The sequence below is a fragment of the Phalacrocorax carbo genome, chromosome 5 (assembly GCF_963921805.1).
Source record: "Phalacrocorax carbo chromosome 5, bPhaCar2.1, whole genome shotgun sequence".
In the NCBI taxonomy this organism is placed as follows: Eukaryota; Metazoa; Chordata; class Aves; order Suliformes; family Phalacrocoracidae; genus Phalacrocorax; species Phalacrocorax carbo.
Genome location: NC_087517.1, coordinates 66,775,302 through 66,798,485, shown reverse-complemented (window position 1 = coordinate 66,798,485; position 23,184 = coordinate 66,775,302). Strand labels below are relative to the sequence as shown.

Below are 23,184 nucleotides of genomic sequence, written 5' to 3'. Positions count from 1 at the left end.
AGTTCTCTACTCTGAAGTAATAAAAATGATTGATTTGAGTTTAATGCCCAAGAAATACTGTTAAAATTCATAGATAAGTTTGTAGGAAACTGAAAAGCCTAATGTGTTTTGTAAAGCCCCACACAGGAAGATAATATCTCTGTGAATTTACCCTTATTCAATTTACATATGGAGAATAACCCCCCCAAACCTTACAAAGAAATGTGCTCTTCTAACCATCTTCACCTGCATTTGTTAAATTTCCTCCTGTTTGTTAGAGGGTCTTGAAAGTTAATTTGCATTTCTCTTGAATGAAAAAATGAGGTTGCTCATAGAGTTTTATTTAGGAACATTTTTATTTTTAAATTTAGATTTGTAGTTGAAATAATTAAACTGAAAAGTAGGGTACATTCACTTTATCTGTGATTATACAGGAAAATCAATGAAACCATTTGGGTGACAGAGTTTGAAGAGAACTTAAAAACTGGGCATGCACCCTTGAGTCTTTTACCTAACATGTACTCTTACTGGACACCACCTATTTTTTTTTCTTCCCTGAGCTAGAACAATAAGTTTTGATTAAATAGTTGGCATTTACTATTGTATATTCAAAATTTAATAAAAAAGGCTTCCCTTCCTGAGATTTTAATCTAAATTGCTTTCCTCTGTTAAGTGATTGTGAACTCCTGTACTGTGACAGAGGAGAGAGCGCTAAAAATCAAAATTTCCCTCAGGAAAATTATTTTTCTAAAACAGAACACTGGAAACTGAATGAATAATTCAGTTAAAGTTTTTCCAGAACTGAATGCTTGTCAAAAAATGCATCCTATCTGCAAACACTGTCAAGAAAATCCAGTCACGTTGGTATTGACACATTTTCATTGGGAAGCATGTAAATAACGGGTTGAAAGAGAAATATGTAAAGATATCCTAGTACTTCTCTTCCAAATCAGTTCTTAACCCCTTCAGAAGAATAAACGTAAAGACAAATGCCAATATTGTATCTTAAAGCTAGAGACTGGTACAATCATCAGTATAATCATCCCAACAATCTGCAGTTGGGATTCAGAAAATGTGTTGGACAAACTTCTTGAAGCGGCTGGCTGTTTTTATGCAACGGGCCGTGTTAGGAGGCCTGACATTTGTGATTCCAGATGTATGGCATTTTGGCAGCCTCAGCTGGAGATGGTAACAGTAGTCAAGGTGGTCGACACCTCTGCAGAATACATTGAGAAAGGCTGATCCAAAACACGAGGGAACCTCCCTCTCTTTTCTGACTTTCTGTTACAAAAGTTGAGAGTGTTATTTCGAAGACGCTGCCGTGAACAGTGCGCTATTTTCTATGACTTCTCCATACCCTTTGGTTTATTTACAGGATCTGAGGATCCAGATGGATGTACACAGGGTAACGAATGGTTGCAAGAGAATGTCAGTTTTGAGGATCAGGTTTTGAATTGCAAAAATCTGTTTTGATGATTCACGCGGATGTCAGCAAGGGCTCCTGTGCAGTCATTGGCGGGGCCTTCAGAGAGTGATTCATTTACTGTAAGATGAATCACACCCGAGAAACACTTGTGCTCTTCGTTAAGTGAGGCTAGAGGACATGCTCCACTGTAGGTATAAACCTTTGAGACATCTAAAATCGGGTGCGATGAGTTCAACACCTGGTTGCTATATGGAAGTTTATCGCTTCAAGAGAGTAAGTGTGGCAGCCATATCGGGAGCAAAAAAAGCCTGTTCTTGGATTAATAGAGACCAGGGACTAAGAAATGAAGTTCCTGCTGTGCTTCAGCCACAGGAATATTTAGACTGCAGCTACTTGTTTCCTAATCGTACTACTAATGAAATAAATGTCTCTGGTTTATATCTAGCCTGCAAATTTGAGAGGGTGTGTTCCTGTTTTTGTAACCTACTCATATTTTAGACCTGAAAGAATCTGGAAGTGTGATGATTTGCTGTGCTACTTGTAGTAACTGTTGGAGTTGTATTTTATTGTTCAGAATTTTAGGCAGTTGCGTCTCCTGATCAGTTCGTGTTGGCTGATGTATTCTAATGCAAACAGACACAAAGTTTATTTTCATGTTCTACTAAATATTTCAGCTATTTCCAAAATACTTTTGGCATGACAGATATTGGATGTATGAAGTAAAGCTGCATTCCCACAGAAGTGGAGATATTCTCCAGGTGTTAACTTTTGCTTGTTGAAATTGCATGTAAGAAATCATCTTCACTGCAAGAGACAATTCTGTGTCGCATTTTTTCCGGAGGGAATGTGGCCCAGTGCACGAGGCAGTTACGCCTCAGTCGTGCCCAGTGTGATGGCTAAGATCCAGCTCCTCCCCGTCTCAGTCTTTGTGATTCTTTTGTCTTTCTGTGTTTCAGTTTGCACACATGTAAAATCACAATATTTCCCTATTTTACCAGAACGTTATAACGATGGTAAAAATAATTTTAGATTGAGTGTGTGGAAAGGAACTGTCTCCTTGTCCAACAGAGCTTGATTTCTAGAGAGGGCCTTCCTCTATGCCAATAAAGGTGTGTGTTATGTGTATTTGCATGCAAATATTTGATACACACTTCTTTTCAGGAACCCACTGATTATTTTATAGATTTTCTGTTTTCTGTATATTGCATTCATTATGTCACAGACACCTGCTTGGAATGTGTCCTTGAAAAAGGTCTGAGGATTGCATAAGAATACTTAACAAACCAAAGTGTGCAGATAGGGTAGAGAGATGCAAAACACAAGGCTACTGTGGGTCTTTGTGAATTAAAAGGTGGTTTTCTTACTATGTTTGGCTAATTGGATTAGAGGTTAGTGAGGGTATTCTGAGCATGAACGTTTCAAGGAAGGAGGATTGGACCCCAGTTGTGTTATTCCAGGTTTATGGTTTAGCTCCGTAAAAATATGTCAGCATAAAGTAGGGGCAAATCAGGATTTTTCTTGGAAAGAGAATGCAGCAATCATAATTCTGAAAGTCTAAAGTATGGAGTAGAGCTTCCATTAACCTAGAGACCTGGGTCTTCTCATGCTGGAGGGGCTATTCAGTCTGCAGTAATTTTAGAGACCACAGTTCCCTGGAGTCCTCTTTCTAAGCATTCCTGTTCTTCTGAAGTGTATTGCGCATTTCTCTGTGTGGGTATTGAAGCCAAATGTCTTGGAAACTGATCTCCAAGGAGCTCTAGACCAGCACTTCATAAACTGGAAGTATAGCAGATATAATTTAGCTATTCATATACCAAGTACTTTGTATTGGTCAAGCGTGGATAAAGCCATAGAAGGTGACACGCCTCAGCCCAGAAAATCAGGCAAGGGAATGAGAATTATGTGGAAATTTAAGGTAGCTGTAAAAAAAGAAGGATCCTTTTGTGTCTATTCAGCACCAATAGTTTTTCAACCTGAAAAACGCCTCTTTTCTTCCAAAAGAGAACCAATATAGGAAGGGGAGCAGAGCAAGGGTTTTTCCCACTCCACAAGCAATAGTTATAAGAGAATTTCACCTTTAAGTAGTAACTTTTCTCACTACACTTTGAGATACGCTACAAAATGTTCGTGCTCTAGGGGGTTGTCTCAGTGTAGAAAACCCCTGAAAAGAACACCTGAATAATCAGTAATATTTGATAGATTTGTAGGTGGCGTACACATGCGGTGGTCCTAATGTCTGGGTGAAACTTTATCCCCAACTATTTACGCAGGTGCCACCTTAATCATTTTGTTCGGACAGGGTGTCTTCAACACCCATGAAGCCTCTTTCCTTCTCAGAAACCTGCTCTGGGAATGCTGCATCGCTTAAAATGTTTCTGTGACTTAAAACACGGGCCTGGCAGCCAGGAGACGTGTCCCGTTCCCGGCTTTACTCCAGCTGCACGTCGGTCACCTCTGCTGGCTATCAGCTGCCAACATGTGTAGCTGCTGAAACCCTGTTCGCTGATCTTTGAAAACGTTTGTGTTCTTCTTTATTAAATCCACTGATGGAGAGTTAGTAATGCTATCATATTTGCTCATATTGATTCAAAAGCTTCTTCCATCTAGTTCCAGTTTTCCTTCAGGTAGCTGTTTTACCTTTGTGTAGCAGCTTCCAGTCTTGCTGGAGAAGTCCCTTGGATAGCTTTGCATAACGCTTCCTTTTTGTCAGGAGTTGCAGGACTCGGGTTTCTTTTGGTGTTTTTTTTTTTTTATTTTTTTTATTCCTTTTCTTAATTCCCCAATTTTAATTCTTCTTAATTAGAAAAGTGGTATCTGGTGAACTATGTTTTTGCTATTTCTTTTTTTGACTGTTAGGAATTCAGATGTGCTTTCTGACCTTTTTGTTTCCCAAAAGTATGGGGGAGATTATAAGGGTAGCGATAAGCTGTGTGTCTATGCTTGCTGGGGCTTTTTTGCTGATGTTTAACAGTGTACAGTAATTAAGTATGCTCACATTGTTTGGAAACCAAATAGTCTCAACCAAAGCATCTTGTCACATAGGAAGTTGAGCAAGGACTGATCCGCATCTCATGCTTTCTCTTGAATCCGGAGCCTGTTACCCCATGGAGAGATCCACAGAGAAGAAAGCCAACCAGTCCCTTAGACATATAGGGAATAAGGCACAAACCAACCTTTAATTAATCCCTTAATTTAAGGCAAATACCTGCTTCAGAATTGGAATTAGAGTAGAACAGCAGAGGAATACGGGAAATCCTGAGCTTACGCCTTATGACTGTCACTTTCTGTGAAGAGACTCGGTAAGGAGGGTCATTGTAGCCTTTCCCACGTAGGTTGAAAGCCTGTGTTAAATTGTCAGAAAAGACAAGATAAACCACTTTAGCCTGTCTCTGATTTGTCTTCCTTACTTGCTGTTGTGGAACCGTCCTATAGTAATGTCAGGTTTTGGGGTTTTTTTATATGTAATTGCGGATGGATACTGTAGAGGTCCTTTATAAACTTTACCTAGGCCAGGTGAATAAAAATGTAATATTCTTCAGTAAGTAGTATTGTTGAACCTGGTCAGCATTGGGATTTTATCTGTTAGCAGAAATGGAGTTCTTTATGGAATATTGAGATAAGAAATTTTCGCGTGAGGACATTATTAGCCTAAGTAATGAATATAGATGTGTTATATATCCAGAGAGAAATGCCTGTTCTGAATAGTGTAATTCAGTGATTGGTTTTCTCCAGGAGCATGTCAATTCTTTGTTCCTTGTTCAGCATTTTCCAGCAGTTTTGCATTTGAGTAATCTTCAATTTTGCATGAGGTATGGCAGAAGGGGTCTACTTACACCTTAAAATATTGATAGAGATGGTGCATGCAAAATTCCTGTAAGTCTCAAAACATGGATTAAAAGAATATCATCATGCTTTGCTGTTTGAACAGGTAGAACAGCTCAGCATTGTAATTTTATAGATAGTGAGAAGTAATTAACTAGTAGAGGCAGAAATTTCCTAGAGCTTTGAATGTACCATGTTGATGAGATGTGATGAGTTAGGGCTGATAATGATAATAAATTTGAGCAATAAAATAATGAGTATTAGAAGAAGTCTTCCGACTCCTGTACTCACATTCTTAAGCTGGAATTTTCATGTAGTTATTTTGTTCTGAAGTTTGAGATTTTTGTTGTTGTTTTCTTTTTAAGGAGAGTGAAGTAAGTTTGCCTCTGGTTTTTTAGATTGCTTCCATTCGGTTTTGACAATGTGTGTCTCTCTGTACTTTGACATAAAAAACTTCATAGCGCTTTCTTGAAGTTTTTTAATACTGCATGTTTATTCTAGGCCTCTGCAAGTGTATGAATTTTCCAATAATGTGCTATGGTTGGTTTGACCCTGGCTGGGTGCCAGGTGCTCACCAAAGCCGCTCTGTCACTCCCCCTCCTCAGCTGGACAGGGGAGAGGAAAATATAACATAAGTCTAGATAAGGGCAAGGAGAGATCACTCACCAATTACTGTCACGGGCAAAACAGACTTGATTTGGGGAAATTAGTTTAATTTATTACCAATCAAATGAGAGCAGGGTAATGAGAAATAAAAGCAAATCTTAAAACACCTTCCCCCCACCCCTCCCTTCTTCCTGAGCTCAACTTCACTCCCAATTTTCTCTACTTCTTCCTCCCCACCGCGTGGCACAGGGGGCCGGGGAATGGGGGTTGTGGGCAGTTCATCACACATTGCCTCTGCCGCTCCTTCCTCCTCAGGGCGAGGACTCCTCACGCTCTTCCCCTGCTCCAGTGTGGGGTCCCTCCCACGGGAGGCAGTCCTCCATGGACTTCTCTAATGTGAGCCCTTCTCATGGGCTGTAGTTCTTCACAAACTGCTCCAGTGTGGGTCACAAGTCCTGCCAGCAAACCTGCTCCAGCGTGGACTCCTCTCTCCACAGGTCCTGCCAGCAGCCTGCTCCAGCGCAGGCTTCCCATGGGGTCACAGATCCCTTTGGGCACCCGCCTGCTCTGGCATGGGGTCGTCCACGGGCTGCAGGTGGATATCTGCTCCCCCGTTAACCTCCCTGGGCTGCAGGGGCACAGCCTGCCTCACCATGGTCTTCACCACGGGCTGCAGGGGAATCTCTGCTCCAGTGCCTGGAGCACCTCCTCCCCCTCCTTCTTCACTGACCCTGGTGTCTGCAGGGCTGTTCTTCTAACATATTCTCACTCCTCTCTTCCGGCTGCAGTTGTGTAGTTTTTCCACCTCCTTCTTGAATATGTCAGCCCAGAGGCGCTACCACCGTCGCTGATGGGCTCAGCCTTGGCCAGCGGCAGGTCTGCCTTGGAGCCGGCTGGCATTGGCTGTCGGACATAAGGGAAGCTTCTGGCAGCTTTGCACAGAAGCCACCCTGGTAGTCCCCCTGCTACCAAAACCTTGCCATGCAAACCCAATACACGTGGGAGCTTACAACACGAAAATCAATGATTGCACTCAGCAAGCTGTGCTAGAAACGCTTGGAGTGTAAATGGGAAGAGAACTCTGCAACGACTCGTGTTGATTGACTTGTATTTTTCTTTAGTGTTCATTTTCCATGGTCGTTTTAAAGCCATAGCTTTAAAGAAAGAAGAAGAATTTCACCCCTTTTAAACATACAGATAACTTCACCCTGTTAAGCTACAGGTCTTGGCACATTCAGTGTCTTTTCTTTTGGCCGTCGCGCTGGTGTGGTTACACAGCAATACGTACTCCCCGTGAGCTGCATAGTAGTAGAAATATATTTCATCATCTTCTCAATAATCTGTATTAAGCATGCTCTTTTGTTATGAAGCAGTAAGTTTGTGGCTCCCACCGATGTCACATGGCAATATGAGAATCCAGGGTCAGTAACTTTGGTCTTGAATTTTTCATATTCTAAAAAGATGGTACAATTGTTCTAGTGCTCTGAGCTCCTGAAAAAGGCGCTATGGAAACTTCATTACAGTTTTCCTAAGAACAAACAAATAAAAACCCCAGGTGAAACCTTTTTAAAACTCCAGATTTTTGTAAATTTAAAAAATGCTGTGCTACAGCAATTCTTCATTAACTAATTGTAGAACTTTGATTAGTAGATCACTGCATTCATGTGCAAGTTTATGCAGTACATAAAGCTTGTTTATGGACCTCGTGTTACTTGTTGTCATTTTTATTTCTAGTTCCTTGAAGAATAACCAAGAAAATGTCCCTGTAGCGCTGGGTACCAAACATATCCCAAGGGGTCCCAGTCTGTACCAGACTGGTGCCAGTGACATGGGCAAGCTGGATGTGCAGTAATGGCAGCACACGTGAGCACCCAGCCCCAGGGAATTCAGCAACAGCAGCGATCAGGGATGAAGTGGATGAAACTCTTTGGGTGCAGGGATGAATAACACAAACATAGAGGCAAAAAGGCCGTGGGCCCAGAGGTGGATTAAAGTTTCTTTGTGAAGTCTATTCAAACTTCCAAACAGTCTGAAAATCCTAAAGGGTTTTTTCTCTGGTTGGATCTTGTTTGAGACTGCACTTTTTCTCCAGAATGAGAAGTTGTTTGAAGGAGGCCCCTAGGCTAGGATGGGCCCATTTTATTGTTTTCCCTACTATGGTGGGTTCTGGCAGTGTGTTTCTTCAGCCTAGTGCTGCACAGTTGCACGGGGGGAGTCTCGATTTTATGCAGTCTTTGCGTGTTAGTGATTTTAATAGTTTTTTTCTGTTTGTTCTTTTTTTTTTGCCTTTGAACTTGTGATATACCTTCAAAACAATCAATGGTAAATATTGTGTTTAATGAATTTTTTTTTCTTTTGTACTTTCCATCTTCTATTGTTACCTGATTTTTACGAGGAACTTTTCAGGTGAAAAAGAAGATTCAAGTAATGGCAATGTATTCCCTCTACAGGATTTATGAACGCGTCATTGACCCCCCCGAAACGAATTTGACACCTGAAAGCAATTTATGGCTTGGACAGAGAAACAGGAAACATGGTTTCTTTAAGGTAAGCAGATGTGAAATGGCACACGAGGAAAGAAATGAATAAATAGTCAACAAGGTATTTCTGATTAGTTGTCTTACACTCCTGAAATCTGATTTGTGTGAATTTCAGTAGAAACTGTGGACTTGGGGTTTGAGGAAGGTCCAACGCTTAGAGCAAAGGGTCTTTTCCTGCAGGGTAGAGTGTCATAGTCACTTAATGCAGTGTTTGGGGGTTTTGTTTGGTTTTTCTTACATTAGATTTCACCTACCTGCTGCGCTCTGCCTTGCCACTCCTTGGGACAGAACGAGACACTGCAGGCAGCGTCAGAGTCTGTTCTTGGTTTTTGTCTTTAAACCTTTGCGAAGCACAGCTTTGCTGTGGTCTCCTGGCCAGACCGTGGTGGTCTTGATTCCTCTTGGAGTCCATTTCCTCCTTGATTTCGCATGCAGAATACCCTTACCCTTCTGCTGCTTGCCTTGGGTGACTCCTCCTTGTTTGCCCGTCAGCACTGATTTCTTGAGCAGAGATGATCTTCGGGCCTGTGAGCGCTCCAGCTTGGGCAGATCACAGCTATTGTATGCAGTGCATACAGGAGTAGTTTCCGTTCTTTCTGTTCTTCTCAGCTAAACGTGTCGCTGTGTTTCTCAACAGAGAGTGAACAGTGAGTCACCGAGTTTGCTTCATTCTTTGGAGCTTCCGCTGCTTCCAAACAGCCCAGGCAGAAAGGCTGGCTAGCTGGCGGGACTCGGGCTGCTCCTACCTTCTAGCTGGAAAGCCTGTCTCTTCCCATTTATGAGGCTCCTCAAGTCATCATCATTGAGTAGGCCAGTATAGGCACGAGGAGGTTTTCAGAGGAAAAATAGGATTTAAGTATTGGCAATATATTCCAGATTCAATTAACGGCAATATATTTCCAAAATTGCAAAGGACAGAGAAGTGACTTTATAACTTGAAAAACCTCTCCTGTATGCTTTAGTTCAGCTTTTTTTTTGTGTGGCCCCTGGTGAGGCTATATGATTTTCTGGTCGAGGCTGAATTGCTGAACCAACCAACAAACAAAATGCACCAACAAATGAAAACCACCCCTTCCACCTGAATATTAATTCTTTTACTTTGTAAGCAAGCTACAGAAAAGTTTCTGGTATTTCTTCCAGTTTTGGATAACAAGCAACGGTGCAAGTGTTGATCAGTGAAGAGAGTGTCTAGTGCAGCGATAGGCTAATCAGCCTAGCCTTGATATTGGTATGGATTTGTTGCCACGGTGATTTACCACCCACTCGGTTTCCCTTTGACGCTGTCAGTTCATAAGACATTTTTACAAGTTGCTGTTTTTCTGAGGGCCTCTCCTCGAAGTCCCCAGATTTCGACAGGCTAGGCCAATAATTTGATGCTGCAGTTATTTAAATATAGCAACTAACAGTTTTAATTGTGAAACAGAGTTGAGAGCAAACTTTTAACTTAAGCGATGGTCTGAGAGTTGCTTTGAACCTAGAGTACATTTCATCCTCCAGCAGCTGAGCTGTCACCGTGAAGTGAAATTGATAGTATTATTTTATTCTACAGCTGTTGTTTTTTTAACTCAGCTGCTTCCCATAATTCCACAGATGGTAAACATATGTTTATAGCTACATAGGAAAAAAAAGAAGTTATATTGGATTCACCAATCTTAAATTCTTATTTTATGCAGGCAGTCAGAGCCTCGGAACTCTGGGATATTATATGTTTGTAAATTAATATTTCTATGTGTTAACACTTTGGAAACAGCAGGGTAGCTAATGATACGCTAATGAGCTGACAGTTTTTATTGATCATAATGCAAGCCGACAAGTGCCTTACTTTGCTTTATGCATGCTTGAATATTTTACTAACTTTCTTCAGGGCAGAAATATAATTGGTTGTATTTTCTTAATCCTGCTTGAGAGTTTCAGAAATCTTACTTTTTTTAAATGTTACTCATTGCAAATCTTTGGATTTTGCCAGCTTGTAAAGAGTACACGTTTCTTCCTGTATATTTACATGCTCAGCAGGACCTCCCTTTCTTTTTCAGAGCAATTTGTTTCTCTGTTTTAGCATGTAAAAAATTAGATCTATTTTCCTTAATGTAAACAGAAATCTGCCAGGGTAATAAGAGCCTTAAAAAAGAACTAACGTTTTCATATCTGTGTTGGAGCCATGATAATGTATGTAACAAAAAGCACTGGATGCCGTTCCAGAAACTTTGAGAGTTAATTGTTGTGCCTCTCCATAACTGAATCGCATTAAAGCGTGTTTTGGGCTATATTCTCATGCCTGTTCTGGATCGTAATTCTTCAGTATATCAGAAGAGGAAGGAAGGGATATAAGTCACTGTGGCCAGTTGCTGCCATTTTTATTTATGCTTTTGTTCCACATCCTTACTTACAGTGATTATTCCACGATTAGCCCTGCTGTGTCTGTGGCCTTGCTGGGGAGTGAAGTGCTCCATGGCATAATCGAGGGAGTTGAAGCCTTGTCCCTTACAACTACTATCTCTTACTGGTTGTAATTTACCTGCTACGACCAAGCATTTGGAGCTCAGGCAAGAGGGAATGGTTTTAGCATGGCAGCGGTGGGAGCAAATGCGGCGCAGACTTTAGATAGCTTTATCTGTTTGCTTTGAAGGGAATCTCAGGAATTACTTTCTTCAAAGAATACATGCTGACCCTTCAGGTTTCTTTATGTGCCCCAAAAGCAAGATTTGTTTTAGGGGTAGAAAATACTATTATAATCAGATTAGGAAACCAAAATAAATGCAGCTGAGAGGAGGAGGAGAGGATACCAGACGTCCAGGGAACCCTCACTCTGGGATGGATCTGATTGCTGTCAGGACCAGAATTATCCGCAAAGTTCATTTTATCACTGGGGAGAACCCTTCCCCTTAAGGCTCCCTCCACAGAGCTGCTGCAGAAATGAGCTTATTAATGCATTGCTGACTAGGTGATTCATGTCAAAAGGCAGCAATTTTCATATCTGCTATAGCAGGCTCTATTGATCCTGCTGCTGTGTCCGGGGATTGTATGGTAGGCGCTCCAGAAGCGTGTTGGTATTTTTACTGCACAGTATCGTATGCGTACTTGGGCCTCTGTAGTCGTTAGTACAGACTAAGATGAGGTACATACAGTGCCGGGGCAGCTGTTCAAGCGCCTGGCATGGGCATGCCTGCCCTGGGCAGGGGAGCACAGTGCTGATCTCGTGCAGGTCTAGTGGCGTGGGCGCGGGGTTTCAGGCGCATCTGCCGGTGCCTCCGTGCAGAGCCTTTCGCCAGCCCTGGCTGATGCAAGTTGCGCAGCTGTGCGGCACGCATTGTCTCTCTAGGAGAAGTAGGCTTTAAAGAGGGTGAATGGCAGTGGAGGAAATGAAAATGCAGAAGTGGAGTGCTCCTGGAATGGCTCATGGAATATCTGAGCCTTTTCACAGAATGTGGGAGGAGTCCTCTATTTAACAGAGACATGAGAAGTGCAATAAACAGGGCTTTTGTATCACATTCTCATGGGATGGGCTTGATATTTAGTGCTGCAGGCCTGAATTTAATCTTGTAGCTGGTAATCTGCCTGCACAGATGAAGGCTCTTCAAGCTATTGAGTCCTGATACTGAACTGAAGCTTTGGCTGTAATTAGCTGAATGTTTTAATGATAGCATAAAGGTGATGTCTGCTTGGGAAAGGCAAAACTGCGACAATTTTGACTGCTGACATCTCCCTGCCAAGGCCAAATGCTGATGTCCCTTCACAGAATGTGGACTGAAGAACTCCACGCTGTGCCAAAGAGAGCCGGAGCCCTTGGCTTCCCCTGGGGAGATGTGCGTGCCCAATTCTCCTTCTGGCTGTGGCCATAGAAAGCTCTTGGCAAACTAGACTTTATCCTGAAGCAGGAATAGTCCAAGTTTGTTCATACGTGTTACAATAATTATGGTGGCAATAAGTGTTTGCCTATAACGAAGTCTTTCTATTAAAAAAATACATCAGCAAAATTTCTGCTCTTTGAAGGTTCATTTCTATATCTGATTGTATTAATTCTGTTTCAGAGGGTTTATAGACTTAGAAGGCATCTCTACTAGTGAACTGAAGTTCATATATTTTCCCATGGTAACATGCCTTCGTGTAGCCAGAAATTAAGACACAGAAAACAGTTGTATTTCCTCTTCAGGTTGCATTGAAATGCAGATCTAGCCAAAAGGCAGTTGAGTGGTGGGGCTCTGATGCAACGAGCGTATTTAAGTTCGATATGCACTTCTTAAAAAAAGGCTGAGGAAAACATCACTTCTCTCTGAATGATGTCTTGTTAGCTGTGCAGTATGGTCTGGTGAAACTTGGTAATCTCATTTACTCTTGGTTAAACTTTTCACTGGAGAGGCTTAAGCATTGAAATATATTTTTATGCCTCGCCTTCTAATTCCTCACTGATGACTGCCAGCAGAAAGTGTATGAAATGGCTTTTGGGATGTTCCTTTTCCAGTGACAGTATTACTTCTCATTACTATGATGGTTTCATTATTCTCATAGATGAAAAGGTTAATAAATGTATATACTTCTGCAGGAAAGACAGTGTGATCTGATTATGTCTATTAGTATTTTCAGTTAATATTTGATCCTGAAACAGTAAGTTGGAAATGGTGCTTGCTGATTAACTCTGCTGGTTTAGCGAATGAACATGTAGATGTTAAATGTTACTTACTGTATTTGCCAGGCTTCAAGGGCTATCTGAGGCCTATATTTTATTTTCAGATGGAGTTCAATGTTTTGAGCAAGTGATGATGTCTTGGTCTGCAAAATTCACCCTTTAATTAAAATTTAACTGAAAATTAAAACGTAATCTTACAAATCCATAATTTAATTAGATAATAACTGCCATGATGATGAATTTCCTTTCAAATTAAAGAAATTCTTCTGTACCTGGGAGGAGATACAGCCATGTCACTATGTTTGATTAACAGCTGGGGAAGTGCAAACAGCAGCACAAGAAGTCCCGTGTTTTCACTTGCTCATCCCCCTCAGTGACCGTGATGTTATTAAAGCTAGAGGGTCTTGTGGAGGTTGTATGTTACACAGTCAAAGATGGAGCGAGAGCTTTGTACTGAGCTTAAGCGAGAGCAGACATGAGCTTCAGCATTTTCTAGGCTATTTGAAGGGTTTAGGGTTCTTCAGGAGCCAGCTGCGCAGGGGTACTGGGCGACCCTTCGTGCCTGCTGCCTCTGTCAGGGATATCCTTGCTAGTCAGGGACAAGGGAGGATGCAGCCGGCACTGGACCTTTTGCTCCTTCCTCTCTCCTGTCCTGCCCGGTTGAGTCTTCAGGCCTCAGACAACGTGCGCTAGCTGGCTCTGACCTTGGAGTCCTGATTTCTGCCAGTCCTGCATGGGGGATCTTTCCATCTGTCTGGCTTAGAGAGAGGATTTAATTCTAACTGATGGCACAATTACATGGACTGCCTGTCGGGATAGAAAGCTAGCAGGTTAAACTACACTAAACAACTGAAGTGTAGGCTCTTACTTACCTCTTGCACTATATACTTACTTTTTTGTAATGTTTGTTTTCACGGTCTTATTTGGCAAAAGCACCACAGAGCATTGCTGTGCTTTCTTTTTGGTTTTTTCTTTTGGCAAAGTATGTCACAGGCTTGCGTAATGGATATTATTTCTCTGCGTTTTCAGCAGTCTCATCCCATTTTAAGACATGTAAGCGGCTTATGTTTGGTGATTGCAAAAGACAAAGAGGTATTGTTTCTGTTTTATGAAAATGAATATCCAAATACACAGGAAGATAGGAGGAGGTGTTATGTTTTGTCTACCTTCAGTTATTTTCCTTGCAAGAAGAGTGAGCTGGTCAATTTTTTGTACCCACTCAGGAAATGACTTGTGAAACAGCTTGGACAGATATAAAGGGATGCTTGTAATCTATATTACCAGTTTTTTCTTCTTTTACAAAGGGTGTTATTCAAGATGTGAAAGTCATCTTTATACCTAATGGATATATAACGCAGTGTCCTAATCTGAATCGCAGTAAGTATCAAATTCTTTATTATGTCTATTTTAGATTTTTTTTTAATACAAATTACTTCTTTGTTTTAAAAATAGTATTTTCAGGCTTGTCATTTTTGCATGTGCTGACTTCCAGAAGGCAAAAATTCTGTGTAAACAGATTGCATTTTATGTTCAGATAGATCAAGTCGGATATACTGTTGATTATTTATGGGTTATTGTGTCTTTCTACTCTTCCTTTATTGAGCATGCCCGACCTGCAGTGATTTCTTAAGTCTGGTGCAAGGAATTATGGATTTGCAAGAACTCCTGGCAAAAATGACTGCAAAAGTAGGTACCTAAGCTTCTTTGTCAATTGCCCATTTCTTTCTGAGCTAAGACCAACATGAAAGTATTTATTCCTTTTGCAATTATTCTACGTTTTTGTGGTAGAGCCATTTTTTTTTCCTCCTTCTTCCAGTAGCCCTATCTGCAGCGGACTTAGGGATGTAGCTTCACGGATGTCACTTAAGCCTTATACAGTTTCTATTGTCTGCCTTATTATTTGTAAGGTAGTGACAAAATGCCCAGGGCCTGATTTTTTTTGTAAGAAGCCTTAGCATGATTTCCCATTTCATACTGAGGGATAAAAGCAGAAACAAAGGAGTGAAATCCCTCAACAATTTCCTCACCATGTGATGCTGTCAGACGGAGCATGTTTGCCTGTGGGAACTCCTGTGAAGTCTTCAGGACCGGTGTAGTCTCCTTCCTGGGAATTGAAATGAGGCCCCAAAAGGGAAATGCCTGTGAAGCTGCTGGCTGTGCTGATCTTGATATCACCTTTGATTAATGGGTTTCACCAGTGTAAAAATTAACCCAGCTCCAGGTGCTGTGGTGTGTGCTTGCTTGCAGGGTTTCTTTTTCCCCCTTTATTTTTTTTTGCCTGTGGTTTGGATTGTGAATAGGATGAATGGGAAGCTATAGCGGGTGGGTTTTTTTTTGTTTAGGATTTTGGAGATTTTCTTTAGGCTCTGCTTCCACAATACACAGTCAGCCTCTGTGTTAACCAAGGCCCTTCAGCTAAGGCTGTGGTGAAGTTTTGGGGTAGGAAGCTGTGTTTTAGAGGTGATTGAACCCATGAGGTGTGTTAAAGGGCAACCTGTGAACACTTTTTTGAGGTTAATGTTGGTGAACCATCTGGTCTGTGGTAAAGGGCAATTAATTGTCTCACCTGAAACAGCACTTACATGTTAATTACTTAGAGATTTCAGTGCACCTACAACCAACCTGTAGATGCCTTCAATCTCAGTGTGGTTACCGAAGAGGAATTTCAAAACCAGGATTTGTGTAGCAGTGCTGCTAGTGTAAAAGCATTATACTTTTTACTGCGCTGCCTTTAAGAGTTCTTCTCCTTCCTAACAGGAAAAAGGAAACTTAGTTTTTAGAGAGTGCGCGCATTACACTGACAATCCACTTACTCAGCTGATATACTTGGCGCCGGCTGACTCCGAATGTGAAATGTGAAGCATTTAGTTCAGTTTGCTGCCTGTACTGTGAAAGAGAAGCAATTATTTTGAGTCCTGCTGGTGGTATGAGCAAGTTCCAATTATGCACTGTACCGAGTAACTTGCTTTCTCCGCTGTTAATTATATTTTTGCTTGCTAGTACTTTACGAGGGGAAGAAAATAACACAGTATTTGTACTGCAGAGACTCTGTGCTTCCATAAAGTGGTGCTGGGATAATCCTTCACTGCGAGTTCCTCTTCTGCAATAGCAGTGCACTGACTGTTTCACTGCAGTTCTTACAGAAATATTGTTGTCCAGGAAAAATGCATGCAGCAGGAAAGGAAGCTAATTTGGTAGGCAAATGCAAGTTAAAAAAGGAGGGACTTGAGGGAAGCATTAGCGTTTGTATCTGCCTTTTCAGTCTGAGCCACAATAGCCACAAATGGTACTAATGTAGATACAAGTAATATCATATGGGGATGATGTATGGCAAGGCTTAGAGGGGTGTGCAGCTGCCTGCAGAGATCTGGTTTAGCAGGGCAGGTGGTGGGAGAACGGCTTGCTATTGTACGTGAGAAATGAACCCCAAGAACCTGATCCCGCACCAAGAGATGCGAAGCACGCACATGATGCTTTGGAGAAGTGGGCCCCGTAGTTTGATGTCCAGTTGTTGCTTTTGGGAATCGCTATATTTAGGATTGCAGTTTCTCCCTCAGTCTCTGTTTGGTTACAGCTGTATTACAGCATTGAATAGACCAGTGAATGTTGTTCTCAGTGAATGGGTACATGCAGTTTACGTAACGTAAAACTATGAAGACTCAGACCAGGGCTTATCTGGGAAGAAAACATCAGACCAGTGGCTTCAGGCTCCAAAAATTTTGGTGGCAGTGCAAAGCGTGCAGTACGTAGGCAGGAGGAGAGAGTACCCTCTTGCTTGGTCTTTACCTCTGGGTCCCACGAGGCTAGCGCTGGCTCAGGATGAGACGTGGGGGCTATATAAAGGGCCCAGCAGAGCATTGTCAATAGCAGATTGTCATGGAGTGCTACGTACAGGAGCATTTGGTCGCGACCTGTAACAAGCCAGCCACCATTATGTCGTCTTCCTACCTATGTCTTGTGAGGACATAGCTTTTCAAGATGAATAAATGCTAGCTTTTAAAGCCTGCTTCATTTTTGTCATCATTTGAACTAATTCTGGATCTTGCCAGTATGTATGTTTAATTGATTTAATCTCGTGTCATTAAATAGAGAGACACCATAGGTCAGAGTGTTAGAAAACTGGCTAAAATGTTAATTTGCTGCAGGAGACAAAGGCTGTGTTGTATTTCAGCATTCCGAACTGCCATGCTGGGGCGCTGTTACTTCCTCTTTAAACGCAACGGCTAAATGAATTCACGCGACTTCAACACTCTACTCAAATCACTCTGGGCATCTCCTGCACTTCTTTGAATGGAATATAATTTCTTTTTGGTAAATTATGGGCCCCCACTAGGGTGTGCTTTGTATTCAGATGTACTTGTTACATGAAGCCTTCCAGCACAAAACTTTCTACTGACTCTTTCCTTGGTTGAGGTCAGAAAGGTTAAAGCCTGAGTTTGATTAGAACAGAAGAACCAAGCACTTGAGTTCGCTGATGGACGAGTTAATCTGGTTTGTTTACATCATGGATTTATATAGCCATGAATGCTTTTATGGTTAATAAAATTTCCCATGTTTTTTAAAATACATTCTTGTTATTAATTTTGCCAAAAGAAGAAATTTTTTTGCAGAAGTCTGTCATCTTTCAGTTATTGGTATGGGCAGAAGAGAAGCAAGGGAAGCGTTAAATAAGTTTTGTGAATAATAGCTAGCCAAATATTCCAGATGTTAATAATTTAGAATTTGCTTAGTATATGGAAAATGGTTGGTATGGGGTAGGTTTCTTCTCCCTCAATAATTTATTTCTATTCATAACCTAAAAAAAGGTTGAAGCTTGAGGATTTTCTACTGATGTTTTAAATGTTCAGAGATCCAGTTGTGTGCATTTGGCAATATTTGGAAGGATATTTCAGCTAATTTTAAGGAATTCAGTGTTTTATTGAGCTCAAGAGAAATTTTTCAATTAAGGCTTGGAATTTAGGCACAAACGGAATGTTTCTGCTCACTCTAGTATAGCAGGTGACAGTTAAATGTTGATTCTGAACCGATTCTGTAGGCTCCGATACATTCATTGACCTCTGTATATTGGAGGGCTTGTCATTGCGTGCCTTCCTTCTGGTGATCTACTTGAATGATCTGCTAGGTTTTAAGATATTTTTTTAGAACAGGAGGTAAATGATATTTGAGTAATTAAAACTTATCAAGATAATGCAAATGATAGAAGTTAATAAATTGAAAGTATTGATCCTCTTAAAGTTTTCTTCTTTTTCTAGGGAATAATTTTTGGGACAAAGGAAAATATCAAGTACCACTATCAAATCAGGGTGTTTCCAAAGTCCTTTCTCTCGAAAATTTGTGTAGCCCATTTATATGGGAATGTTCATTAAAACAACCAAACAGGATATGTAAAAAGAGTAGAAGTATAAGACAAATCAAACACCTTTTTAACAAAACTGAATATGTTTTATATAGTGTAAATATAATGACTAAAGATAATGGCCTGGAAAAGGTTTCTGCTGAAAAAAAGGAGCTCAGTAAGAGGATAGTTTTGCCTTTAAAATGCGAGAAGCAGTTCTGAAGTCACCAGATCATGCTGAGTCTGGGGGAAATGAGTATCAATCCCCTATTATCTCAGAATGATAACTTAAGAAATAAAGAGCTTTTATTCAGGGCTTTCTCTCATGAGGACCGCAGAGGGGAAAAAAAAAAAAATCACAGAAATTTGCCTAGTATTTATTTTCTTTTTTTTTTTTTTCCCTAAATATGTTGCTCTTATAGTGGCAGGAATGAAAAAGGTTGTATTAGAATACTTTCGTTTAAAGTGGATGGAATTTTACAGGATGGAAATCTATGAAATTCAGGTATATGCCATTATGTAAAAAATACTGTAGCGCACTGTGCATTCTTTTCTTTTCTTTTTTTTTAAATAAAACTTGCTACTATTAAAATGTAGCAGCCTATATCATAGGATAATAGCATATTTATAGCAGAATAGAGTATGATTCATCTTGTGATGTGCCAGATTTAGGTAGCCTCGCTATTTACGGTGACTTCAGTGTGGTAGCTTATATGCATAAGACAAATGTGAAGGTAAAAAAATCAAGACCTTGAGAAACTCATCCAGCTGGCACCAGGGTAGTTTTTAAAGCAATGGTAGGCTGAGGCCTGAAGAATGTGCACATTTACTTCTAAATACTAAGTCTGTACTTATTTATTTAATTACTTACTTATTAGTATTAGTAAATAGGAGAGTAATTTTGAGTGCTCCTAGGGATTAGAGATGATGGCACTAAGTACAAGCTGTCCATAAAAGGGGGTTGTTCCTCTCTGGAGGGTAAGATGGGACCTTGTAATACGGGGAGGTCTGTGATATGGCTTAGGAGAGGGTGGTTCAAAGAACCTTTCCCTTTTCTGGCGCTACATGAATGAGCGCTGTTCCCATTTATTGCTGCGTAGTATCTCATCAGTAAACATGGCAATTGCTAGCATGCAGATGTAATAATTGGAAAAGCTGCATCAGTTTTAGCTTCTTGATACGCCTTTCAGCAGTTGGAATTGAGGAGGTAATGGGAACAGCAAGGAGTGTTAAGAGCTAGCCGCGAGTCCAGGGTTTACTCCAGAGCGTGGCTCCTCCATTAATCACAGTCTCGGAATATTTTGTGCTGCACTGAATGAAAATGCTTTCTTTCCCATCTGAATCTCACTCGCTATTTTAAGGTTAGGACCTTTCTAGAAGTCAAAAAGTATTAGTCTGGCTGATGCTTAACAATGAGGAAATGGAGATGATTAGGAAAAGTCAGCCTGCCAGCCTTCATGCTTTTTGACTTGAAATCAGGTTGATGAGCAATTAATAATTTCTTTTTTGGTAGTACCCAGACATTTCTGAAGGGATCTTAGCGGGGTTTGTTACAGTACAAGAGACAGTTGCGTAAGTCATGAACTGTTGGCAGTTGGCATGGATAGCTCCATCAAAGTCTGAGTAGCAGCATTGGTTTATACCTGCTGACATCTGGTTCAGTCTTTTGAAGGTTGTAGTCAAACTTGGTCTGGCTAAAAATAAGTATACTGCTTTCTCGTATTTGCTTTTTTAAAATCATGTGTTTGAATTGCAGAAATCTCATCAAGTTACTTTCATTTATAGTTAAATTATGCAGAAACAAGACTGAGTCAACTGGAAGACTGTCATTGTGAGAAGACTTGTCAAGTAAATGGATTGATCTATAGAGACAAAGATTCATGGGTTGAAGATGATCACTGCAGGAACTGTACTTGCAAAGTAAGAATTTCTAAAGAGTTAAGGAGTAGGACCTAATTAAAATGTGAAAATGGTCCTTGGATACATTAATGTTAACTCTGAGAATTAAGTTTTTAGTATGCATCTTGGGGCAGTATGAACAATAGGGAGGGAAATGGTAAAATACAGAAAAATTTGACATTGCTTACATGCAAGCTTCAGAAATAAAACCTGCTTTCCCTTGACAACGCTCTCTTATTTGCTCTACTTATATCTGTGAGGACTTCACGGTTTTGGGGTGAAAGTGTGGCATTGTCTATGTTTGGTATGGAATAGTTTTCACTGTAGTAGATTTTCAAAAAGGAAGCATTATCTTAATAGTATTCATAGATGCTGAGTTGCATCTTGCATGGTAACAACATGCAGATTCTGTTTTCAGTGCTTATCACTGAAAAATCAAGGAACAGAAGAGAATTAGTATGTAAATCTTGTCTCAAAATTATTTGATAAATATCTGAAGAGAGTCTTAGTTTACTCAAGAAAATAGAAAACTGATTGTTACAAATTTCAAAGATGATTGGCACAGCTTACAGAAAGCGATGCTTATGTTCTTGTAAAGATGGGCTTAGGTTTTCCACTTGATGCGCTTTGCTCAGGGAGAGCGGGGTAAAACCAGTAGTATATAACAAAATGGCATGGATCACCTTCAGATGCGTTTTGATTCAGGTTTGCGTAGGATTAAACATGTTACCGAAGGATGGGTCTGTAATCCGCAATGCTATTTTCAATTACCTAAATAGTTTTCTGTCTTCTGTGTGTTGTATAAAATGCTAATTACAACAGTCGTTGAATTTTGTCTTAAAAACCTTTGCTTAGAGCGGAGCTGTGGAGTGCCGAAGGATGTCCTGTCCCCCGCTGGATTGTCCTCCTGATGCTCTCCCAGTGCATGTGGAAAGCCAGTGCTGCAAAATATGCAAGGGTAGGTACATCACACGGAAGTTTTAGTTTCACCCTCTGTTTAAGCAGAGTTAACCTTTTCCCGAAAGCCTGAGCATTTTATAATGACTTTCATAGGTGCCGTTAATTCCGGTGACGTGAGTCACGGTGGCAAACTTGATTTAAAAGGAAAATAAATAATTGCTGAGAAATGAACAAGCAACTGCAAATTTCTAAGATTCTCTTTTTGCTAATTGTCAGCGTAAAATTGTTTGTCTGCTTGCTAGGGGCTGGGAAGCCTGGCTTCAGCTTGGACCTCCTGTTGATCTTGAGGAGCATCGAACCTATGGTCTGAACTTTCTGTAGCAAAGAGTAAACAACTGAGCTGTTACCTTTTTGCCTATCTTTTATTTTGGGTTGGAAGGTTGTTTTTTAAAATAAACGTGACGGAATTTCAGACCTTGAATTATTATCACTGTGTGGACTGAGAGCTTGCTTTAATTAATTTCATAATAAATTTAAAAGAAGAGAGAAAACAAGTAAATTTGACAATCAGTGTTGTTATCAGCTTTCAGTTGCTTTTTCTGGAAATGAAAGCTATACGTAACATTCCTGGAAAGAATATTCAATATTGGTTGCCTTAATGGTAGCAAAAGGGACAAAGATAATTTATATATGGAAATTTTAGCTGAATACTGATGCCAGTCTTAGCTTAAGAAGCACAAATTATCCCCCGCCCCTGCTTCTTGGAGACTAGTAAACTTCACGCATGAGTTTTTCAATAATTCATAAGACAGGGATATTGAATTATTTTTAAGATTTATTAAGAAAATAACACTTTTTTTTTAGCATTCTGTCACCTTTCTTCAGTCACTGAATTCATTAGTCCCACGGACAAATGTCCTTTAGCTGTGATCTTGCACTTCGTACTGTTTACTCATGTCATCTCATTTCTCTCAGCTATGTGCCTATGAGTATTCTGCTTACTAAAAGATGTTTATGAACGGAGTACTTGGGTGGTAAAGTGGCTATGCAGGCTGCTATTTTTTGTCTCAAAATATTTTTATCTGTAATGCTGAGAGTCTAGAAAGTTCTTTCATGAAACTGGGTGCTTCCCTTGGCACACCTCTGATGACATGTGTGTACGCACAACGGTCAAAATCTGACACAAAGGAATCGCAAGGCACAAAATTGTAGATTCCACATAGATCCCCACGAGTAAACTGTGTTCCTGTTATTTGTAGCGGCAAGATGAACAATCAGACTTGCCTTTTGTCAGTGATTGGCACAAACTTGACTCGTTATTCTGACAAGAACTCAGCATGTCAGTCAATGGGAAGAGATGTATGGAAGTTGATTGAAATTGATTGTAAATGCCAGCTCGTTGACAGAATGATGTGCTAGGGCCACAGTCAGTCACTTTTGGGTAGATGGTAGTAATTGCCGAGGCTTTCCGAAGAGCAGCACCACAGGTGTTAATTTCTCTGTTCTTACCCTGTTTAGTTCTGATAGAATCATCAGTTGTAATTTGGTGTCTCTAGGGATTATTGAATGGCTGGATTATTTAATAGTTTCCTGTCTTAGCTGAGGGTTAACGAACAAAGTAGCACTAACGTCTGATGTGTTAAAGGTTTTAAAAATGAGGCGGTTCTGTTTTGATCCCTGCCATCTTGTGTTAGTCTTCCAACTCATATTTGACAAAAGATGTGATTTTGTTTAAAATCTCATAATTTTTTCCGAGTTGTGCATTAACTTGCTTTCTGGTGTGTCTATTCTTTTGTTAAAAGCAGTCACGTCAGGGAGAATAGACGGAAAGAAAAAGGAAATGTCTCTAATTCATCTTCTCCCAAAAATAGTTACTGGGATTCCTGATGTAAACAGAGCCTCCTGTTGTGAAGTTTTCTTCGTAAGTGAGATAGATCACGGCAACTCAGGCATAAAAACTAGGGCAGCTTTAGAAAACTGAAGAAAACTAGGATACCAAAAGGAAGAAACCTGTTTTTCAAATGCATTGTTGATGATGGAAACTGGGTTGTTC

At 40.5% G+C, this 23,184-nt stretch overlaps 1 protein-coding gene across 2 annotated transcripts in view; it reads left to right on the top strand.

Annotated features, from left to right (window-relative positions):
• Positions 1-23,184, top strand: part of NELL1 (neural EGFL like 1) — a 304,980-nt gene that overhangs the window by 54,592 nt on the left and 227,204 nt on the right. For both annotated transcript variants that reach the window (XM_064452862.1, XM_064452861.1), the window contains exons 5-9: positions 8,284-8,380; positions 14,302-14,374; positions 14,601-14,683; positions 20,118-20,252; positions 21,087-21,189. In XM_064452862.1, coding sequence (XP_064308932.1) covers positions 8,284-8,380; positions 14,302-14,374; positions 14,601-14,683; positions 20,118-20,252; positions 21,087-21,189 — 491 coding nt within the window. The remainder of the gene's footprint in view (positions 1-8,283; positions 8,381-14,301; positions 14,375-14,600; positions 14,684-20,117; positions 20,253-21,086; positions 21,190-23,184) is intronic.